Genomic DNA, 22102 nt, shown 5'->3' with positions numbered 1-22102 from the left:
TGCTCACAATTCGCCCCCAAAACAAACTTTTGTTTCGTTTAATTACAGCATGGGCCAACTGCCTATCAGACAGCAAATCCTTTTTAAAAAACAGAAATGGGCAAAGTGGCCTGTATTTTGGTGCAGTGTTTATTGCTCTTAAAGTGCACTGATGCTCTCAAGAGCCGAAGCATCACACAACATTGTCCATTATGCGCTTCTGAAGCAGTAAGACTACACACAAGTGGGCGCAAAGACAAAAGAAGTGAAAAATACTGTTGTAAGAAATTTAATTTAAAAAAAGAGAAATTCAACAGTGCCTAAATCTTTATTTTTCATAACCTACATTTTTTTTAGACAGTCGTACATTTTATGACACAAAAAAGGAAACTTAAATTACCAATAGTTTACATGTAAGCTTGATTCCAGTCTTAAATGGAAGAAGAACAAAACAGAAACCCCTCCCCAAAAAGGCCTCCTCTGTATTATACTTTCTGTTTCCTAACTCGGCAGCTGTCAGCCTGCGGGTGTCTCCGATTGTCTGCTGCAATCCACGTAATAGATAACAGAACATGTAAAAACTGCAGCTAGCTACAAGGAATACAGAGACAGGTCTGGATCCTTAAGCATCAGTGGTTGATCATGATACACTGCAACACATTTAGAAATTAAAGGGACCTCTGGGCCAATCAATTATGTCTTTAGATAGGAGGCACCGCCCACCCAAGGACTGAGAAGTTACCAGTTTTCTATGACAGAATGTAAAAGCAGAAGGGGGGGGGAGGACAGGGAGGGCTGGCGCAAAATTAATGTACGCATAAATATTCAGAAGTAAACTCTCGTTTTAAATACATTCCTTTAACAAAGTCTCAGAAAACCTGCATTATACTTCCATATGAAGAGAACCAAAGCAATCCTACAAGAATTTATTTTAATATGTTAATTGTAAACTAGCCCCTATTGCTTTAACCTGCAACTCAGATCCCAGAGAAGCGCTCTCTTTTTAAAAATGCCAGATTTGAACAGCTGTATGTCAACAGGTCTGTGAGACATCAGCTTCACGCCAGTAGTTCCTTACTGTCTGAGTGGGAAATATTAAAGTGATTGGGAAACGGTATTTGGCATATCACTCTTGCTCTTTTTTTAAAAAATAAAAGCTATCACAGTAAAGTTTTAAATTTCTTTTATACAGACTGTTATTTGGGTGAGAAATAATTACAGTGTATTAACCTAGTACAAGCAGCTGCAGAATGCATTAGAACAGTGCGACCCACCTGCCGGTCTGCATAACATGAATGACAATGCATCGGTTGGCCGTGATGATTCACTGCACACTTGCTGCGGCCGCATCCAATGTTGATTGCAGCCCTTTACTGCGTGCTTCCAACAGGCAAGCAAAAAGCCCATAGTTGGCCCACATCATATCCTAATCTAACTGCCATTTTCACTGCTTCCTGGGTAAAAGATGAACGTTAAAACCCAACAACAGCATCAGTTTGGTGATTTTTTCGACTGATGTTAGGAATCCCGCCTCTTCCCTCAGCAATTCCAAGTGTGCCTTTTAAAAAGAAAGGAACAAACAAACAGATCCCAGCTTGCTGATTTTGAATTCCGCAGTGCAAAAAGCAGGCTGGGTATCTAAAATGGAAAAAATTAAAAAAATAGCAGCAATCTATGCTAGGAAATCAACTGCCCTGGATCTTTTTATAGCCACGTGGAAACTTAAATCCAACACAATTAGCTGCTAAAGGTTTGGCCTAAAGAAAAGCAATTTGGGGAGGTTTGTGTGTGTCTCTGTGTGTGGCAACTGCTTTCTAACTCAGGATTTCTTTAAAAATATATATTAATTGCAGCTTATAAGAACAGAAGTGAAAATTACAGTGCACAACCAAGTCTTCACACTGGTTGAAACACACACGCCCAAAATATTTTTTAAAAAAATTTCAGGGATTTTAAAGACGGACTTTCTCCAATTCCCTTTTGCAGTGAAGAGGCAGAATCAGCTCAGCATACCGGAATAAAGGAAAAAAGTAACAAGGAAAAAAACCCAACAAATTAAAAGTAATATTCAAACCACAACATTTAGTTTATCTACATCCAGCTCAACAGCAACATTTATAATATATCAATAATTTTTATCAGTTTTTAAGGGTACCTTTTTATATGTTCTGATTATTTACAACTGTACAATCAAAGCACACACTTCCAAGTGCACATATTTAATACAGTATTGACTATTTCCATTTACAGATTTTTTCAACATTTTGAAAAAGATCAACTGCCTAAGATCTTTTAAGGTATATTACAAAAAAACCACCGCTAGATCCTGTACTATAGTATGCTTACTCAATCAGATCAGTGGCAATACACACACTGTAAAACTGAGTAATTCTGTATGCGCCACCCACACTAACCCTTCGAAAGGGGTCAGACTTCAGTAACTCTAAGCTGTCTTATACAAAAGTTAAGGCAAAGTCATTTTCAAGTTTAAATAAAATTCAAGTCTTTAAATATTGGATGGAAATAATTCTTTTAAAAAATCAGTTGTTTAAATAAACCTTTTTTTGTGTGTGTGGAATAAACCGTATTCAGCAGGAACACATTTTCATCCGAACTACCTGCTGCTTCAAACACTCAAAAGAAAAAAAAACCCTTTAGGCATCTTAAAATAAAAAGAATAATTTATAGTCAACTTTATTAGAAACTTGCTAATTTTTAGTGCATCCTCGTCCTTCAGAAAGCATGTCACTTCGAAAGGAAGCGTGACAAACCTCACCCCAGACAGAAACAGGGGGTCTCTTCCTTCACCTCACGTGCACACACAAAAAAGAGAACTCCATTATCTTTCGGACTGAAAAAAATTTAAATCCAAATGCCAATGTTTGTAGGTACAGAAAGATGGCAGCACTTTGGCTGATTAAGATATGAACTCTTTCAAAGAGCACTTCGAGCATAGTTAAAAAAACTTGCACAGGGGTAAACCAGAAAGGACAGTGGTGACTCTAATTCCCTCCAACTGAGCGGCAACAAAGGAGATCCTCCTCAAGAGAGTGCCGTTGTGCTATCTTGTGAAAAACAGCCATCAACTGACATCTGCCATAAATAAGGGTTTATATACTTATTTTTTTTATTCACAATGTGCTTTTTTTTTCATTTCCTGAAATTTAAGGAACCGTTTTATTTATGAGAAGCTGGTTACTTGCTTGCTGTCCATCCCGACAAATATACTAGAAAAGCCTCCCACCGGGTGATCTTTAAGGGACTTACTTTTGGCTGGACCAAAAAAAAAAAAAAAAGTTGCACTTTAAAATCTTTAGATTCCGATTTATTTTTAAAACTAAAAAAAAAAAAGGTTTTCTATACGGATGTGCTAGATTAGCCAGAATTTAAAAGGAAAATTTTTTTTGCCATCTTGTAAAACTGCTTGCTTTTCTCGCACTCTAAACATTAGCTGCTGTTATGAACCCTTTCGCCATTTTAGAAGGTACGCATTTCATACCAGTTATTTAAAAAAACTACTGAAGCAGAACTCTGCTTAACAGATTAGGGGGGGAAATCGTTAGTTAATTTTTGTATTCACACAGCTGCTGGAAGGCTTCATAAAAAAAAGTTTTTGTCAGGTAAACATATTTTCCATCTGGAGAGGAAAAAAAAATTTAGGCATCACCACCGGTTAAGCACCAATCTAAACGTAAGGTTTAGATTAATTAAACCCTGACAGAGTAGACTGTTTGCTCAAGGGGGAATTTGGTGGTGGTGGGGGGGGGGACAGAGGTGCAAGGAAAGTGAAGGAGGAATCTATTTTAGAAAAGGAAAAAAACCACAAAAGAAAAAAAAACCACCCCTGCAGGAATCGCATAGACTCAAGACCCACTGCAAGCTCCTAACCAGCAACTCGTTCTGTGTACTCTGAGTGGCCACGTGGGTTTACTTCATGGATAGCAGAACTGTTTGAATCCCTCCGCAGCGCTAGTTTCACTGAGGAGATTTGGGAGGGGTGCTCTGTTCTTTAGTGAGGCGTTTCCCAGCAGCTGGAGGGGGTGGTGATCGGCGTCCCAACTGTCCCCTCTGGTCTTTGGGCTGCCCTGGGCTTGACTTGACCGGAGGGGCCTCTTTGCTCCGCTCTAGTGTTTCTGTGGGCTTCCGTTCGTCTTTCCCACAGCTGACAGTGTTTGGCTTCTGTTCTTTCTGGGGCTGCGGTGGAGGCGGGTCCTTCGATGTCCTCTGGCAGATCTCCGCGTAACTCGGCTTTCGCAACTCCTGGGCAATCAGAAGCACAAGGCACAGATATAGGACAAGGTAGTGATTTTTATTTATTTGTCGCTTAAAAAAGGACAAAGCGACATTTGCCCAAAGCACCTGCCACTTCCAAAGCTACAGGGAAAGCTTTGTGATATTTAAAATATGCTGCCTTTCCTTGCAATTACTCAGGTAATGGCCAGGAAATATCAGGGCTGGGTTGAGAAAGACTCTGCACTCCTGGTAGGAATAAATTGCAAGCAGAATCTGTTGGGAAGGGAACAAGAATTTGTTCGAGGAGTCCTTCGCACATGCAGGTTCCAAGCTTCAAAATGTAAGAATTGGCACTTAAAACTGAGCCTGCAAGCATGTAGTCAGCCAGTGAAGCTGTTCAGAACCAGGATAAAATATGCCCAATGTTAATTTACTCCAAAGGAGCATTGCTTTTTGAACTGATGAAAATGTCTGAGTTGTCTTTAAGGTCACCCTACATAAATACCCCAAACCTTGACAATACAATAAGATGCAGAAATGAGGCTTTACTGCCCAAGCCCAAAAGAAGAGCAGACTTACAAGCCAGTTGTTATGGAAAGAAAGCCTTCTTATGAAACATGTTCTCCAAGAATGAGAACTGGCTTTGGAACTGTCGTTCTTTCTAATGGGGTTGAGAAGTCTGCACAAAATGAAGGCATCTGGTTCTCCATCTCAAGCTTGGACAGCTATCACTAGTACATGTACAGTCCAGACGATAACTTCTGAAGATCTTACTTCAGACTTGCCAGAGTATCTTTTGAGATGGTGCTGCAGCTGGGGAGGAGGCTAAGTCGACAGCCAGGGAACAAAGGATGTACATCATGGCAGAGGTCAGATACTCAATTAACGTATTTCGGATTCAGAGACCTTGAGTTACACCATGCGACAAACTGTGCTGTCAAGCGTCTGCAGTTAAACTAGGAACTTGTAGCCACACTGAGTTGGGACAGCTGCCCAACAAATTTTGGGTAGATTCAGACAATTATGAGAAGGGGCAGAAACATAAATGGGGTAGGAAGACACCAAACACACAAGACAGGTTTCAAGGCCCCCCCCGCCCCCGCCCCCCATTACTTACCAACCAAAGTGCTTAACAACTTGGGCCAAAAGGGCTTTTATTGAAATTGTCAAGGAACGAACAGAAAGCAGTAATCAGAGGACTCATAAAAGTCAAAATGTGCTTACCACTACGGCAGCCCCGTTGACTTGTACTGATTTACAAGCGGTTGTGAGCGTGGAAGAAAGTCTTTCCGTGTTTTGTGTCTCTCTCTGTGGCTTGTCCGTAGCTTTGGAGTCGCTGCAAGCGATACAGAAGAAAACATTAATGGAGTGGGATACCGTGTTCTTCTGCATTCGGAAAACAGAAGCCAACAGGCAGCTAGGAAGGAGGCATCTAGTCATGACTTAGGAGAGGAGGCTACCTGACTGTAATGAACTGCAAAACTACAAGCTCCCTTCATTAAACGAATCGACCATTGGTACTCACCTGTGAAGGGTCCTTCTCCCCTGAGCGGCAGCACACCTTGTGAGTGGTTCCCACTGGCCCATCGAGGAGGAAGACAATGAAGTCTTCTCTCCTACCTGGTGGGCAGAACTTCCCCCTTGTTCCTCAGTTTGTTTCCTGCCTCCAAGGGGAGTCGCACAAGGGACTATCTGCTCCTTCAAAACCTTCCCAGCCTGAGACTTCCTTCTTTCCTTTTTGCCTTCCATCCTCTCCTTTCCCAACATTAAGAATCAGGCTTAAGGTTAGTGTTCGACTATACTATTAAAAATCTAGACTCCTGCTGCATGGGTACCGTTTACTGAGCGGTTTGGGATCTATTAGCGCAGTCTCACACCTAAGCTTTTGACTAGGGAAAATGCAAACGCATGGTTCAAAGCAGATTATTTAAAGTAATGTATAATGAAGTCCTTACTCAGGAGGCTGGGATGGGGAAGGAGACCTTTCAAACGCCCCTGGCAGAGAAGAAGAAGAAGAAACCGGCAACAAAGGCTCTCGAGGAATTCCTGACGGAACAGTGTTTGTACTTGCGTCCACATTGAGGTTCTGAAGGAAATGATGAAGTTTGGGTCATTTCAAACACATTTAATGTACAGCTGGGGTTGCGCATATACAATATGTTAGAAGACACACAATGACATTATACAACCACAGCTAGAAGGATGGGGGGGCCGCAGGACCCAATCCCTGCTGTGGAGCACCCATCCCTCAAAGGCCAACAAACAAAGCGCAGCTGTTGTGCCACAACAGACACATCAGAATCACAGGCACAGCATTTGAGCTCAAAACTTGCAGGGCAATCAAATATGTCTTTGTTGTGGCGGGAATTACTTCAGGCCCCAAATAAGGCAAACTGAAATGATGCTGCCGAAGGCGCTCGATGGGATGAAAATCCTTGGCAGGAAATATTTTGGAAAGCCACTGCCTGCATTTAACAAGACAAGTGGGACCATTGGCTCAATTGAGTACAACTGGTAAAAAGTTCTGCCTCTGGTTCTCTGGGCGCTTCCAAGCATTAAGGACACACTGAGCATCCTTTTCCCTTCAGCTTTGCTTCCATTTTTCTGGCTCTGCCCTTCAGACACAAAGAAAGACAGTGCCACACTACTGCAAAACTAGGCAATAACCCATCTGAATCTCCCTCAATCCCTTACGCACTAGTAAATACTGTCTCTTCTAATGAGTTTAATGCAGGAAACGGCCACGCCAGCTTCTGAACCCAAAGTTTAAAATTGGCCACCTTGGGGTGAGTTTGAAACTGGGTCGTCATAGACTTTCAACTCAGAGCTGCAGGTAAATCCTGGGATTCTACCCATCCAACGAAGGCTGCTCTGTAAAAGTAGAGATGGCTGCAGAGAGAAGGGGGAGAACTTCCTTTGGTCTTCCGTCCCCTCCCAGCCCAGCTTTTGCACACACACTCACCCGCTCTTTTGACGTGCCCGCTACCACGCTGGACAATCTGTTTTCAAACAGGTCTTCTGTCTTGAGATTGCCGGCAGCTCCTGGCAATGGAGGGAAACTGGACAAGCCCAGTTCAAAGCTTGGCGATGGAGGCTTTGGAGGGGGAGGAGACTGTGTTTGCCCTCTCTGCAAAAGAAGAGTAATAGAAGAATGCTTTTATGAAAATACTATGCAGCATTTAGAAGAAGAGTTTGGATTGATATCTCACCTTTCCCTCCTGTAAGGAGACTCAAGGTGACGTACTCCTTTCCCTTCCTCTTCCCACAATAGATATCGTGTGCGGTAGGTGGGGCTGACAGAGTTCCGAAGAACTGGGACTAACCCAAGGCCACTCAGCAGGAATGTAGGAATGTGGAAACACATTTAAGCCTCTGCCACTCAGGTGGAGGAGCGGGGAAATCACACCTGGTGCTCCAGATTAGAATCCACCTGCTCTTGGCCACTACACCATGCTGACTCTTTAAACAAAGGAACGAAAACCCACTGGGAATTTAGAGGTGAAAATGTTTCTACCATTACACACAGGTACAGAATTCTGAGTTGCCCTCTCAAGTTTAGATATCCTAGGTGAATCTGCAGCCAACAAGAGGGAGAAAACCCCCGACATTTGTGTAAGATGCTACTTGGAGGGGGAGGGGGATGGAGTGAAAAGAAGAGTCTGTTCCATTTGAGCAAACCCTGCATTTCAATAATTTCATATCATAATGAAGAGTGGCTAACATTCGTCTCAGCATACTGCCCATGATGATTATAAAGCAATTGCACTGCAGCTATTCAGAATGGCTATTTTCATATTTAACAGTTAGACCAAGAAATCCCTTCTGTAGGATGCTATGTTGAAGAGCACAATCAATATTCTTTGGTCATCCCTGACCAAGCTGGTCATAAAAACAGACTCACCGCGAACTTGTCTTCTCTCTTCTTCCGATAGCCGTACGAATTTTTTCTGGAGAGGAAAAAAACCATCATCAGAAGCTTATTCTTCTTCTACATCTCTGTCAATATGTGATGGTTACAGTGACAAAGCCAAATGAGACCTATTTCTGCATGGAAAACAACTTCTAAAAAATTACCCAGGCAACCCCACCAAAGAAACCCCCTAAAAACAAAACACAATAGACAAGGAACGACATTAAGTTCAACATTCACATATACTGTTACATGACTGACTAAGCAGAGGAATTCCAAACATTTTTTAAAAACTTATATCTTAAAATGTGTTCTTAAAACCATGTTAGCTAGGCATGATCATTTTCATCAACAGCTATGGGATCCAGAAAGCTTCTAATCCGAGTCTGACAAGCCTTCAGAAGCAGAGAAGAAAGGAAACACAATTTGGGGTGTTGTGGGGTTTCTGGGCTGTACGGCCGTGTTCCAGTAGCATTTTCTCCCGACTTTTTGCCTGCATCTGGGATCCACAGATGCAGGTGAAACGTCAGGAGAAAATGCTACTGGAACGTGACCATACAGCCTGGAAACCCCACAACACCCCAGTGATTCTGGCTGTGAAAGCCTTCAACAATACATGAAATACAACTTGTCCACCAGTGATGTTCACGAAGCCACCAGTTGTTTTTAACCCCCTTGTGAAACAATAGATCTTTGCGTACAGAAGGTAAGCAACAGACTGGCAAGACAGCCAGCTATTTGCTGAGCGCTTTACATAATCCCTCCTATCACTGGAGAGTAGTGAAACTGGAAGACAGTCAACCCAGCCGATGCATATTCTCAACCATATTATTTGGTACCAAATTTCCAGTTTTGGGACGTTCAACTGCACAAGAGCAGGCTAGTAACAGTATAGTTCAAAGCAAGTTTAATGTCACCAGGGACCAGTTTTATGTCACCAGGGACCAGCTCTGCCAAGTTTAAAGCCTGGCTCTGACCCAAGGCGACTTCTTCCAAAGGCAGCTTCCCTGAATCGAAGGTAGGCTCCAGATTTGACTGAGTGATGTAGTAGGATACAAGCGGGTACCTTTAACACAGTCATCTCCAAACCACTCTTGCCATTAGGAAGCCACTGGTAAAGGTCAAAGAGTGTCAAAATTCTATGATGCTGTCAACAAACTACAAATGACTTTTTTTTTACACAGTAATTGTTATGCAGGAATAAGTCCAAGAAGCAAGAACTCAGAAAAAGTCAATGCTACCCAAGTGCAAGGTCCAATGAACATATTCTCTACCCTGACAGCTATTAGCTCTGTCTCACACACAAAAACCTCTCAGACCACCCAAGCGACACAAAACCAGGTTTGTACCAGGGAAATGTAGAGAGGGCCTCCACCCCAACATGCATGTCTTTCAAGAGGTATTTCCAAGCCTACTATGCAGAGAAAATTCTGTGGATGGTTTAGAGATTAAAATACTAATAAGGCAAAGCTTTTGTGTCCACAGCAATCTCCTTTCCTTCCCCAAGATTGCACCCCCGCTCCCCAACCAATGCCCTGCCCTGGATGGCCCAGGCCAGCCTCATCTCGCCAGAACTCAAAAGCTAAGCAAGGTCAGTATCTGGACAGGCAGTCGCCAAGAAATCCCGGGGTCATGACTGGTGACAGGCAGTGGCGAACCACCTCAGAACATCTCCTGCCTTAAAAATCCTACAGCGGCAGTTCTCAACCTGTGGGTCGCAACCCCTTTGGGGGTTGAACAACCCTTTCACAGGGGTCGCCTAAGACCATCGGAAAACACATATTTCCGATGGTCTTAGGAACCGAGACACAAATAATTTTATGGTTGGGGGTCACCACAACATGAGGAACTGTATTAAAGGGCCGTGGCATTAGGAAGGTTGAGAAGCGCTGTCCTACAGGGTTGCCATACGGCAGCTGCGACTTTTAACTCATCAGTTTTTGGAAGAAGCCCCGTGGCGCACAGTGCCAAGAGGCAGTACTGCAGCCAAAAGCTCTGCTCTCAACCTGAGTTTGACACCAGGAAGTCGGTTTCAGGTAGCTGGCTCAAGGTTGACTCGGCCTTCCAAGGTCAGGAAAATGAGTACCCAGTTTGCTGGGGGTAAAGTGTAAGTGCCTGAGAAAGGAAATGGCAAACCACTCCGAAAACATAGTCTATCTAGTAAATGTGGAGATGTGATGTTATTCCATGGGTCTGGAATGTCCTGATGTTTGCTCAGGGGACTACCTTTACCTTTTCATTGGTTTTAATGATGTGTGTTGAGAGGGTGATTTTAATGGTTTTAAAATGTGAATTTTATCACATATGTTTTAAATTGTTAGCCACTTTGGTGGCCCTTGTGAGAGCGACGAGGCGCGATATAAATTTTGTAAATAATGCCTGCCACAAACCAGAGAAAGGACAGGGATTCTTGGGCTTACTGAGTCTCCTGAAATGATGTTTCTAGGCAGGTTGGCAAATCTGGGGAACTGCAGTTGGGGGGGGACGGAGAGCAAATTTTGAAGATGGAAATGCCTTTGAGGATAGTGCTTCTTTGACCTCCATAGTTTTAGGATATCACTGATCAAGCTTCCCAATAGGGTACTCTATTAACCAATGCTAATATACGAAAATGGACAGAGAGAGTGTGGCACTGAACTGCAGAAAACTGTCATCGTAATTGTCAAAATTCACACGGAGGGGAGCTGGGAGCAGGAAGGCAGATTAAAAAAATCTGCCTATACATTGGTTTTTCAAAAACTAGAAGCCTTGAAAAAAAGCAGTGTTTACCACACTCAGAATGAGGAGAATAAGTTTAATGGTTTCATTAACAGGAACAGGATAGAAGCTGAAAGTTATAATCTTAAATCATTAAGCTGTAGATGACTATTTGGGCTTGTAAATGTTATTAGAAAACCTAATTCGTTGCGTGCACAAAACAATCACACAGTCTTCCACGTCTGGGCTAGTTTCAGTTGAAAACCTGAATGCGACGATCTGTTTCAAATATCAGAGAGAAAGAGAACGTTTCAAGAGAAGCCATTCGGCCGGAGTTGGGAACCCGCTACACAGTTATAATAGGCTATCATGCACAGGCTGATAAAGTCAAATTGCAAAGGCAGTTCTTGAACACTTGACTGAAAGGACCGCATTCATGAAAAAGACCTCAAAGCAAATCAAACCCACATTTCGAATTGGCTAGCCGGGTACCAACGGCGCTAAATAAAGCTTTGCTGGAAATGAAGAATTAGATGGCTCAGATCTGCAGAACAGTCCAGGCTACATGGCCTTTTTGAAGGTCAAAATGTATAAAGCCACGAGAGAATGGAGGCAGCTGTAACTCACACCACTGAGGGATCATATACACAGCAACATACTGGAGGTGGGGCAGCCACCATTTCCTCTATGGAAGTCAATGCTCTGCTCTGCCAAAATTTGAACAGCAGGTCACTGAAGTTTTTTTTCTGTACACTCCGTTGACAAGTGTGAGCATAGAATCCAACCCTACTGCTGATCCTCCACTCCAGGGGGCTTCCTATTTTTAGCCCCAGTTCAGCTTTAAGGAAAAGTTCTAATTAAGTTTAGGTTTGTTCTCTGGGACAGCACATTAGCTTTTCAGCTGTCTTTGCAATGCTGGGATCTAACAGCCATTATTCCTTTATCTGGACTGATCACAGAACCATTCCAGCTCTTGTAATTCTGTTCATACAGATGTTAAAATTATTCCTGCTGCTTTTGACACACTTATTCTTAATACCCATCTCCTCTCAGTATTCATCAGCCTGCCTGTTAACCTAATTGTGGCACCCAATCACCAGAATTTCTCCTCCATTTTTGATGTTATCTACAAACCAATTAACAGCATAAGTTTAGTCAACTTCTCCTAATCAATTTGCTTCATTTTCTTCTTGCTCCTTCTAGGCTTTTCAGTTATCTTTTAGTAACAACTTATTCATAGGAGTGCTGTGTGGTTTCCGGGCTGTACGGCCGCGTTCTAGCAGCATTCTCTCCTGACGTTTCGCCTGCATCTGTGACTGGCATCTTCAGAGGATCTGATAACTTATTCATAGAAACAGACAGTTGGGTTTTGGGCAGTTCATAGTCAACGCTTACCTTCCTCGTCCTAAGCTCGGGGACGAGTCTGAAGTAGTGGGTTCTACTCGGCCACTCCCTACTTCCCTCTTGGTGTAGCTTGAAGTGCTTTGAATCCGTGTTCTATTTTGACCCGGCTGCCTTGTTTGTGGACTCCTGACACCGTTGATTAAGCGATCCGTGGAAAAATTGAATATGGTGGGGCTCTCTAAAAGTCCAGGTCCTCTGTCTGCACTGGGTATTGTATGCCGTAGATGTGATTTGCTGGGGTTCCTGGGGAGAAAGCCAAACCATGGTTCACGCAGGCTTCTTTTCGTCTCTGCATACACTGAAATGAACCCGGGATATTTTTCACACATTCCCTTTCCCCAAGATTGACACCGCTTGTTCTTCCCAGTTAATATTTCAGAAAGTTAATATTTCAGAATCCAAACAATTCAAAAATTATTTTGAGAGGTATTTGAGCGAAGAATTGGTTTTAAGCAAAGATGGTGCAGATAAATTAAATTTACTTGTCAGTAAGCCTTGCTGAATGTAGTCAAGCTCACTTTTCTGTAAGTCATACAGCCAGAAAGCTGGAAGCTATAAGAACACGTCCTCGTTTCCCATTTTAATTGTGCTTAAGACAGGTCAAGATCAAACTAAATTGCAGCTAGTTCTACAGTCCCTGCTGAATCAAGATTTGAAGACAGTTATGTGGGGATACTGGATAGCATTTGCTACGGCATCAACTGACCACATTGAATCCCAGGAAGGCACTCTGGATTTGAAGGCCCACACTCATCTCACAGCCATATAAAACTAATGGGGATTGATGCACAAGTATTCTGTTCCATTAATAATGGAAATCTCCTTTGGTGTAAGTGGCTATAGCACCAAAGGAAGACTCCACTGTTGGCAAAACAGAACACCTTTGGATCCAACCCACTAAGTCTGCACTGGTCCCTGGTGACATTAACTATCCAACAGCTGCTCTCCTCCCTCATCCCGCTCCTGTCCTTACCTTGCTGTGGTTCTGTTACTAATGCCTTCCCTTGCAGCTAATTTATGACTCCCAAGGAGATGCATGCCCATTTGCTCACTTTGAGAACTGGGGCCACAGCACTCTGCAGAGGCATAACGCTAACAGTCCTTCTAAAATGGTTATTCCCTTCCAGTGGCAGACAAAATTTAGCCCCTGAAAGTGCAATCCTGTGCAGTTATTTCAGTCTAAGCCCACTGAAATGAATGGGTTTAGGCTGCAGTAACTCTACTTAGGACTGCACTGCGAACTGCTTACTGAAATTTTAACCTCACCCGGGGCTTTAATTTGAGTCAGCTGGATGGATATAAATTAATAATTTTTAGACTGTTGTTCAGTGAAGATCGTCCATGGTGTCCAAATGAACACTGCAAAAATTATGCACATTCCTTTCTGAAAGTCATCTCAGACGATTCCCTTAACAACCCCACACAGCCCACAAGATGGAGAAAAGTCCCTTGTATTTAGAACTTACCTGTTTCTTGGAGTATACTGTCTGAGCGAAGTCAGTGGAGAAGCAGTAGGCTTGAAAGACGGAGATGTAAAACCATTGATAAACCCAGTATTTGGAAACGGCGTTACCTGTACAGAAGAAATGCATTATAGGCTACACACTTGTAACCCCTTGTGACTCTTAATGACTGCAGGGCTACAGTCATATCCAGTACTGGATATCTCTCAGCCTCTGCTTGGAAATTCTCCATGATTTCTTAATCCAACTCAGATGGTAATTAACGATGTTTTGCTATAACTCTCCTGTACAATTCCAAAACTTCCATTAAATTCCAAAATAAAAAAATCATAGCAAGATTTATCAAGTTATAATCAGTCAAGTCTTAATTTAAGTGAAGGAAGGGCCATGTTTAGGGTTCCCCCACAGTACAAAATTCTTCACATGTAGCACATTGGAATATAATCAGACTAAACTAAAGGGGGTTGGGGTTATGTAGTTAGGGTTATGTACACAATCTGATGTAGTACAGTCCAGGGTGCATTCTACCATTTGCTTTTGGTCCTACCATTCTTGGACTAGAATACCAGATATAATCTCAAGTGAAAGAGAAGCAGGCAAAGTCCATGACAGAATAAACCCAAGGATCCTTTTCAAGGAAGACACACTAATTTTTTAGACCTCAGAACTGGAGGCTGTGATGTGGCTCTTCCTTTATGACTAGGACCAGTAAAAGTGAATGTTTGGATATGAGCTCAGGTAAAACGTAAGACAACTGCTGTGTTTAATTGCACATAATAGAGACTTTCTAAATACAACTTTTTTTTAAAATCTGGGCTTCAAACTGTACTATTTTGATTCCAGTTGCTTGATGTAAGCAACTTGAATTGTGCAGATGTCTCATAATTTACTCTTCCTGGTTGGTTCACTCAGTCTCGCTGGTTTGTACCTTCTGGGGAGTGGAAAGAGGCTTGATGGGTGAAAGTTATCATCTGACCATTTTGCACAGTACAAAAAAAAGCAATACAAATCAGCCTTCCACCAACTCCCATGCAGTTTGATGCAGCTAAATACACTGGGTTTGGAAAAAATAAAAACCTGTTTCTATGGCCTTACCTATTCTGAATGTCTGCTGTTATATTTGAAAATTAGGAGCAAAAGACATGCTTTCGAAGGCAGAGCAAGAATATTTCAAACTGATACAATGGAATGTTATGATAGAGCTATAGCATTGACCAAACTACGCTACTGTGATACCAAGGCCAGCCAAGAGCATATAAACAAAACAGAATGTTTTTTGCAAATATTAAGGTATCAAATAAAAGCCAGTAAAAGATTGTGAACAATTTGGAGGTTCATAGTTACAGTGGATGAATGAAAACAAAATTACAAGGCCAACCAAGGGCTTTCAAGGGTGTATAGCAAACAAATGAATTACTCTCCAATGCTTACCAAAGATGGATCGAGATAGCTGTGTGTCGTTGACCAAGTCTGTGGGGCAATTAAGCTGTAAAGTGGGAACTGCTGTTGGGGACTGTATACTGGAGGTAAGTAGAATGATGTTGTATAACGCTGCTGTGTGTAGATGTTCATATCCAGAGGTCTGTATCCATTCTTTGGCAAAAATGTATTTATAGCTATCGCCTTTGCTTTTATTCTTGCCTGTAAGACAGAACGTTATGTGAGCTGAACATTCAGGACTCAACCATTACAGCAAACACTAAAAAAAGAGAACAGTACAGCAAATTTACCTTAATCGGTTTTCCTTGGAAAGTTTTCACTTCTTCTCTAAGGTATCTGTAAGCCTTTAAGAAGGACAAATATGTGTTTGAGAGCAAAAAAAGAAGCTAATAGTGAAAATTTGTTTAAAAGGTATAGGTTTTGGCTGCTTGTTCCAAATTGTTTTAGTTACGAGTTCAGGGCAATGGTTTAATGACCTCCCCCATTTTTTTCTCAATGGACAAATTGGAAATTTTGGGTGCCGGGGGTGGGGGGGGGGGATGTCAGATCTTACCTGCTGTGCATCTGCTTCTGACTCAAACGTAATAAACCAGTTGTCATTATAGGCAAATTCACAGTTGATGAACTTAGGCAGGTTGTCTCCCTTGAAGAGTGCTTCAACCTCCTAGGAGAAGGATGAATGAGGAAACAGTGTGAACACCTGAAGCTACCTAGGTTGGACCACTTGTCTTTCAAGGTCAATTGTGTCCAAGGGTCTCAGGTGGAACTCTTCCACATCACCTACCACCTGGTCCTTTTAAATGGAGAGACCACGGATTAGGCCTGTGACCTTCTGCATACAAGTAGAAGCTCAACTGCATTTTCTACCCAACTATAGCAGTGGACATTCATATTGAGTATGGATGTAGAAGAATCCAAGCATTAAAATCCCAGAAACTCGGCTCTATTTCTTCACAACAAACTATGGAGCGATACAGAGGCAGCCCTAAACATCTAAATGTACTTGGGTCCCTGTAAGCACTTCTGAGATGTGTAGGATGCCCCTAGAAGAGTTCCCAAACACAGTGAGTTTTAGCTTTATCTTGACCAGTTATCAGTGCTCAAATTGGCTTTCATGGCCAGAATCAACTGGCTGTTGTGAGTTTTCTGGGCTGTGCGGCTGTGGTCAGGTAGTTTTTGTTCCTAATGTTTCACTTGCATCTATGGCTGGCATCCTCAGAGGCACACCAAGGTAAGATGTGTTTCTCTCTGTGAAGCAAAAACTACCATATCCACACAGAAAACCTGCAACAGCTAGGCTTCACATTTTCTTCACACTGCAACCTCCTGTTTATATACAGCTAATATTCTGATACTATCAAGAGACTATTTTTATTCACATCCATCTCACACAGTCATACTCCTCAGCATAATGTGTCTTGGCTTCCACTGAAAATCCTCCATCCCTCTTCAGTGCAGAAAGGGGAGAGTCATCCTGTCTATGTCCTAGGCTTGTTTTCCACTGCAATGATGTCCAGTCTTACAAGGGAGACTTGACTTGGCACTTATAGACCATTGGGGGTAAGCATGACTCAGCTGCAGACTATTTAGATAGACAGGGCGAGACTGCAGTAGATATGTGCCAGCTATTGATTGCTGAAATGCCCCAATTATAACACTCCCTTAAAGCCAGTCACCAAGACGCATGCAGGACATATATTCTGGTTCTGTAGTGGTCAAATTAAAAAATGAAATTGTAAATGCACACGATTAGGGGTGGGGGGTGGGGAGTAAGGGTTAGCCTTGAAACTAAAAGGTACTTACTTCAATAGGAGTGGATTCAGGAACTTCACGTAAAATCACAATGCAGCGATTCTGGTTTGGCCTGACTTTTTCGCCCTTCTCGTCCACTTGGACTAAAGGCAATGCTAAGAGAAGACACAGAACAACATTTAGACACCCAAAATGAAGGACCTGTCTTACTCTTGCCACAGAGTGCACAGCCTATTGCTGTTGTCTTCGGGCTGGGCTCTGTAACATTCAGATCAATCTTATGAATGTGCCATTTTCAAGCATACATCATAGGGCAGTGGTGGTGAACCTTTGGCACTCCAGATGTTATGGACTACAATTCCCATCAGCCCCTGCCAGCATGGCCAATAGTCCATAACATCTGGAGTGCCAAAGGTTCACCACCACTGCCCTATGATGTATGCTTGAAAATGGCACATTCATAAGGTCTTGCACCCCATTTAAAAAGACGTTTCAAGACATATGATTTACTGGGACATTTCTTTCATAAGTTGTTTGCTTCATGCAGAAAGTTCTATGAACGAAACCAACCTGCAATTTTGCTTGAAACTAAACAGTAAAATGTGAAAGGCGTACCTGCTCCTTTTAACTGCATCAGCATTCATATTTTTTTTAGCTGAACATAAATGGGCACATTCTCAATTTAGGCACGAATCATGAATGCACGATTGCTCAAGTTACTTACATCGCAGCACTTCAACAATCAAATCCATATCAGTGCTCAGTTTCTTGACGTGATCGAGGTTAGCTACTGTCATTATTGGCACGTACTGATCGCTGTCCATCTGAGAGATTAGGTACATGTCGCTGGCAAGATTCTCTCTGCAAGGTGAAACTGCACTGTAAAAACAGCCTAATCCATTCAAGAGGAAAATTTCATTTGTCTATATGCCGCAGGTCAAGACACTTATTAATGTCAAAACAGCCGATGCTTTTTCCTCAACGCTCTTTGCTGTTGCTTTGTGGATGCCTGTTAAATACTTATTTGCTGCTTTGGTTGGTGGAGTTTTGAGGTTAGGTTTCTACAAATGGCACCAAGTAGAACACAGTTCATTTGCCAGGTAGTTGCCATCCTTCCTGCCTTGCGGACAATTGAACATGGTAGATCACACTTTTTGGAGTCCTGATATGAGGATATGGCTCAAAGGTACATCTATGAACCTGGTAGTTTTGCCAGATAGTTGCCATCCTTCCTGCCTTGCGGACAATTGAACATGGTAGATCACACTTTTTGGAGTCCTGATATGAGGATATGGCTCAAAGGTACATCTATGAACCTGCCTCTCAGGTATTTGGGAGGGACTACATTTTTAAAACCCATGATAATGCAGAATAGACAAGGCCTTTAAATAATTAGTGCCATTCAGTTTATAATGAAAGAAAGCCGGGGAGCAAACTGAATGGAAACGGAACCAAATATCTGCTAATGTAATATCCCCCAGTCTCTGCTCAAGTGATTGAAGAGCTAGCTCCAAAATGGTAAGAAAAGGGGCAGAGGAAAGCGATACTTTACACATCTCAGATAAAGATTTCAAAGTACCCAGGACTGTACAACACACTTGAGAACAAAGGTAAGTGGTTCAAATAGTTACACAGGCCAGAACAGAATATACCTTGATTGGAGTGAAGAGGTCTGTATCTGGCTCCAGTTATCACCTGACACCATTTTTTCTACACCTCAGCCTGGAGCCAGCAAAGTGGTTGAGCTGTTTTGATTACAAACCTTATGGACACAGCAGAAAGTCTCACCTATCTGGGGGAGGGGTAAGACCACGAACTCCCGAGTTCAGATGCAAACACTTGTGTAGCCTCTTGAATGGAATGGTTAGATGCAATCTGAACCAAATGCAAAGGCTCACAAGACCCGACCCCAGTGGAAATGGCCCATCTTGCAGAGGTGGCTTCCCGACACTAGGCAGACTCCACACTTATATCTGAGCATAGTGGTAGCATAAAAGCCTTGGGTTTTGTAATCTGGGGGAAATTATTCTGTTTAGGAGGACTTCCATCAATTAGAGCTGATCCTCAGCCTTTTCTCTCTTGTGAATATGTACGCTATTACCTAAACAGATCTGTTGAGTTTTATTCAATTTGTACGAAAAGTTTCAACATTCTAATCCTTTTTATATTGTTACTTTTTATCGATTTAAAATGGATATTACCCTGGAAGTCCATCGATGGCCATTAGAAATGATTTATTTACTTCTTTTTATATCCCACTTTTCTCCCCAACAGGGACCCAGAGTTGCTTATATTTTCTCCACCCCCCTTGAATGCCACCCTTTACTCCCTCCCCTCCCTCCCTCCCCTTCCCTTGCATGCCACCCCTTATTCCCTCCCTCTCCCTCCGCTAAGGTGGGTGGGCCATGTCCAGATGCCGAGCCCCCTCCCCTCCCTTGCATGCCACCCCTTACTCCCTCCCCTCCCTCCCCTTGCATGCCATCCCTTATTCCCTCCCTCTCCCTCTGCTAGGGTGGGTGGGACATGTCCAGATGCCGAGCCCCCTCCCCCTCTCTTGCATGCCACCCCTCAGAGTTCAGAGTTTTGTCCACTTCATTTTATCCTCACAACCACCTTATGATGCAAGTTAGACTGAGACTGTGTGTCTGATCCAAGTTCACCAAGAAAGCTTCTGTGGCCAAGTGGAGATCTGAACCTGGGTCTCCAAGACCTTAGCTAATAATAAGCCTCAGTCTGACTCCACCATACCACAGTGGCTCTGAAACCTCTACGTTCACTGGTAGTAACCCTCTGATCGCCAACCCTATGGAGAAGTGCAGGGTGTGTGTGTGTGTTTGACTCCATACCCTCTTTGTAGGCCCTTCTGGGCAGAGGTGGGATCCAGCAGGTTCTCACAGGTTCCAGAGAGTAGGTTACGGAGCGAGAGGGGGTTACTAATTGGTGATTTTGCCATGTGATTTTTGCCTTAGTTACGCCCTTCCTCTCAGCAGTAGTGCGCAGAACTTGAAGCAGTCTAGCAGGAGGTGCACCGGCGTGCGTGGCAGCCTGCGCCTGCGTGCATTCGTTTCCCGCCCAAGGACCGACGCAGCGGCTGCGTCCTTGCCACAGCCCCGCACAGGAATGCCCTGCCCCGGAATGCCCGGCCATGCCCCCATCGTGCACCGCCCAGCCCCATTGGCGCTGTGCCACAGTTTGAATCCCACCACCATGGGAACCTGTTACTAAAATTTTTGGATCCCACCACTGCTTCTGGGTGATCATCCACTGCATACAACACAACATTACACAGACCCCCTGATCTGACCCAGAACAGCTGTGCTTACATAAGCCTCTTTGGGGATTCATTCCAACTAAAGAAGCACAAGCATTTCAATGAACAGACACAAAGGTATCAGTATAAAAGTATTCATCTCATTTCACAGTTTTAGAAGAAATGCTCACCAAAAGAGAACATTGTTTCATGCTTACCTAGATAAACAGAACTCCAGTGTTTTTTTAAGCACCTCTCGCAGGTCTTCTTGACCTTCTGGCTGCAGCTGCTCTTTGTCTCCTAGAAATGGAAAATGAGTTCAGAGTTTTTAAAAAAAGTACTCTCAATTCTTAGTAAGAGAAGGTTCCTTCAAGAAACAAGACCTCCTGTTTCATGAGGGTACGTGCAACTCGACAAGTGACGTGGTTGTTATAAAAAACATACTACAAATATACGATGCACCTGATTCTAGACCAGGGGTCTAGACACACAGCATGGGGTGGGATCCAAAGACAGCCTTCTACTCACAGCAGGACAGTTTCCATGAATGGCAGATTCCTTCTGTGAGTTGAAATATACTTTTGGGATTCAGCCCAAGGACTCTGCAAAAATACACTCATCGTAATGCTTACGTACACTTAGGGTTCTGGTCTTTGCTTATTTCCCCACTGCAATGCGAGAATGAGGGTTCAAGTTGCACAGTAAAGGAACAATTTTTACAAAAGAAACACAGGTCAAGTACTTGAACAGTGACATACTGGTCATGATTTCTTGCCAGCTGGTTCAACTTTTAAGAAATCTGAAGCACAAACTGAGGTATGTAAATATTTGCGCTGGTTATCCGGAAGTAAAAAAAGAGACTGGAATACTCTGTTATTCCATCCTTTAGAACAGGGGTGGCCAACCTATGGCACTTCAGATGTTCATGGACTACAATTCCCATCAGCTCCTGCCAGCATGGTCAATTGGCCATGCTGGCAGGGGCTGATGGGAATTGTAGTCCGTGAACATCTGGAGTGCCATAGGTTGGCCACCCCTGCTTTAGAACAAATCAAGAATTAGTTCTAAAGTAGCAAAGGCATTGCTGCAGCTGAAATATGTATAGAAGATGAAGATAGTTGTCAATAACTAGCTAGATGGGCTTTCAGAAAACATTAAGCTCTAAATAAAATTTGAGCTAAGAACAGTCAGTCTGAGTGTGAACAATGTCCTTGGCACTGTTAGCAACAATGGACATTTTTGCCTTTTTTACATACGGAACTCATCACTGCAAATCAAGAGAACTAGAAATACTACTACTTCTCCATAAAGTGAACGCTCAGGTTCTTGATAGTAAAACAAAACTGAAGAGCCACAAGTTACTAGAATCTACATTAGCAAATGCAGACATTGTTTTTAGTGATATCTCGTTTCTGGGCTTTGGATGTAAAGGCAATAATGCAAAAATTGCAATGTTTGTAGCAATTAGAGGGCCTTGGATGGAGAATACATATCTGTGGCTTTGCAAAATGTCTAGAGAAATTAGAAGGTTCAACATTATGAAAACAGATCCGTAATGGGCACGTGAACACACAGTTCATTAGGATGGAATTGTTTCTACCTTTAATCTGACATAAAACAAAATGGATGACTTCTCACATTAAGGGAAACTTCACGTCCTGCTTAAAAGCAGGGATAAATGTAGAAGTGACTCATTTCCTCAAAACTTCCTGTGTACCATGGAGAGCCAGTCTCAACATTCTCAAACATCATCAGGTGTGGAAGGAAGCAGGTGTAGAAGGAAGCAGATGAAGAAGGAAGAATGTCTCTTCTTCCTTCCAGTCTATGATAATTTCGAATCTGCTCATGAAACGTCATAATCTTTAGCGTACTACACTTCAGAGTTTGACGCATAGGCTGTTTCTGCACAGCAATAGGAAACGGCTCGCACAAGACTGTTTGCATGCCCGCGGGCAGGGACGGAGCAAGGGGGAA

The 22102-nt window shown here is 42.9% G+C and overlaps 1 protein-coding gene across 2 annotated transcripts in view; it reads right to left on the bottom strand.

Moving 5' to 3' along the window:
- Nucleotides 1-252: 252 nt before the first annotated feature.
- The window catches only part of LARP4B (La ribonucleoprotein 4B), a 62059-nt gene continuing 40209 nt past the window's right edge, over nucleotides 253-22102 (bottom strand). For both annotated transcript variants that reach the window (XM_048511136.1, XM_048511137.1), the window contains exons 5-17: nucleotides 20347-20428; nucleotides 17603-17739; nucleotides 16930-17033; nucleotides 15680-15790; nucleotides 15417-15470; nucleotides 15118-15327; nucleotides 13690-13796; nucleotides 12215-12466; nucleotides 8114-8159; nucleotides 7175-7339; nucleotides 6168-6298; nucleotides 5437-5548; nucleotides 253-4239 (exon numbers count right to left, since the gene is read on the bottom strand). In XM_048511136.1, coding sequence (XP_048367093.1) covers nucleotides 3955-4239; nucleotides 5437-5548; nucleotides 6168-6298; nucleotides 7175-7339; nucleotides 8114-8159; nucleotides 12215-12466; nucleotides 13690-13796; nucleotides 15118-15327; nucleotides 15417-15470; nucleotides 15680-15790; nucleotides 16930-17033; nucleotides 17603-17739; nucleotides 20347-20428 — 1796 coding nt within the window. In that variant the 3' untranslated portion in view covers nucleotides 253-3954. The remainder of the gene's footprint in view (nucleotides 4240-5436; nucleotides 5549-6167; nucleotides 6299-7174; nucleotides 7340-8113; nucleotides 8160-12214; nucleotides 12467-13689; nucleotides 13797-15117; nucleotides 15328-15416; nucleotides 15471-15679; nucleotides 15791-16929; nucleotides 17034-17602; nucleotides 17740-20346; nucleotides 20429-22102) is intronic.

This window comes from Sphaerodactylus townsendi, linkage group LG11 (assembly GCF_021028975.2).
Source record: "Sphaerodactylus townsendi isolate TG3544 linkage group LG11, MPM_Stown_v2.3, whole genome shotgun sequence".
NCBI lineage: Eukaryota > Metazoa > Chordata > Lepidosauria > Squamata > Sphaerodactylidae > Sphaerodactylus > Sphaerodactylus townsendi.
Note: the sequence above shows the minus strand (reverse complement) of the source record. Positions and strands in the feature narration are given on the sequence as shown.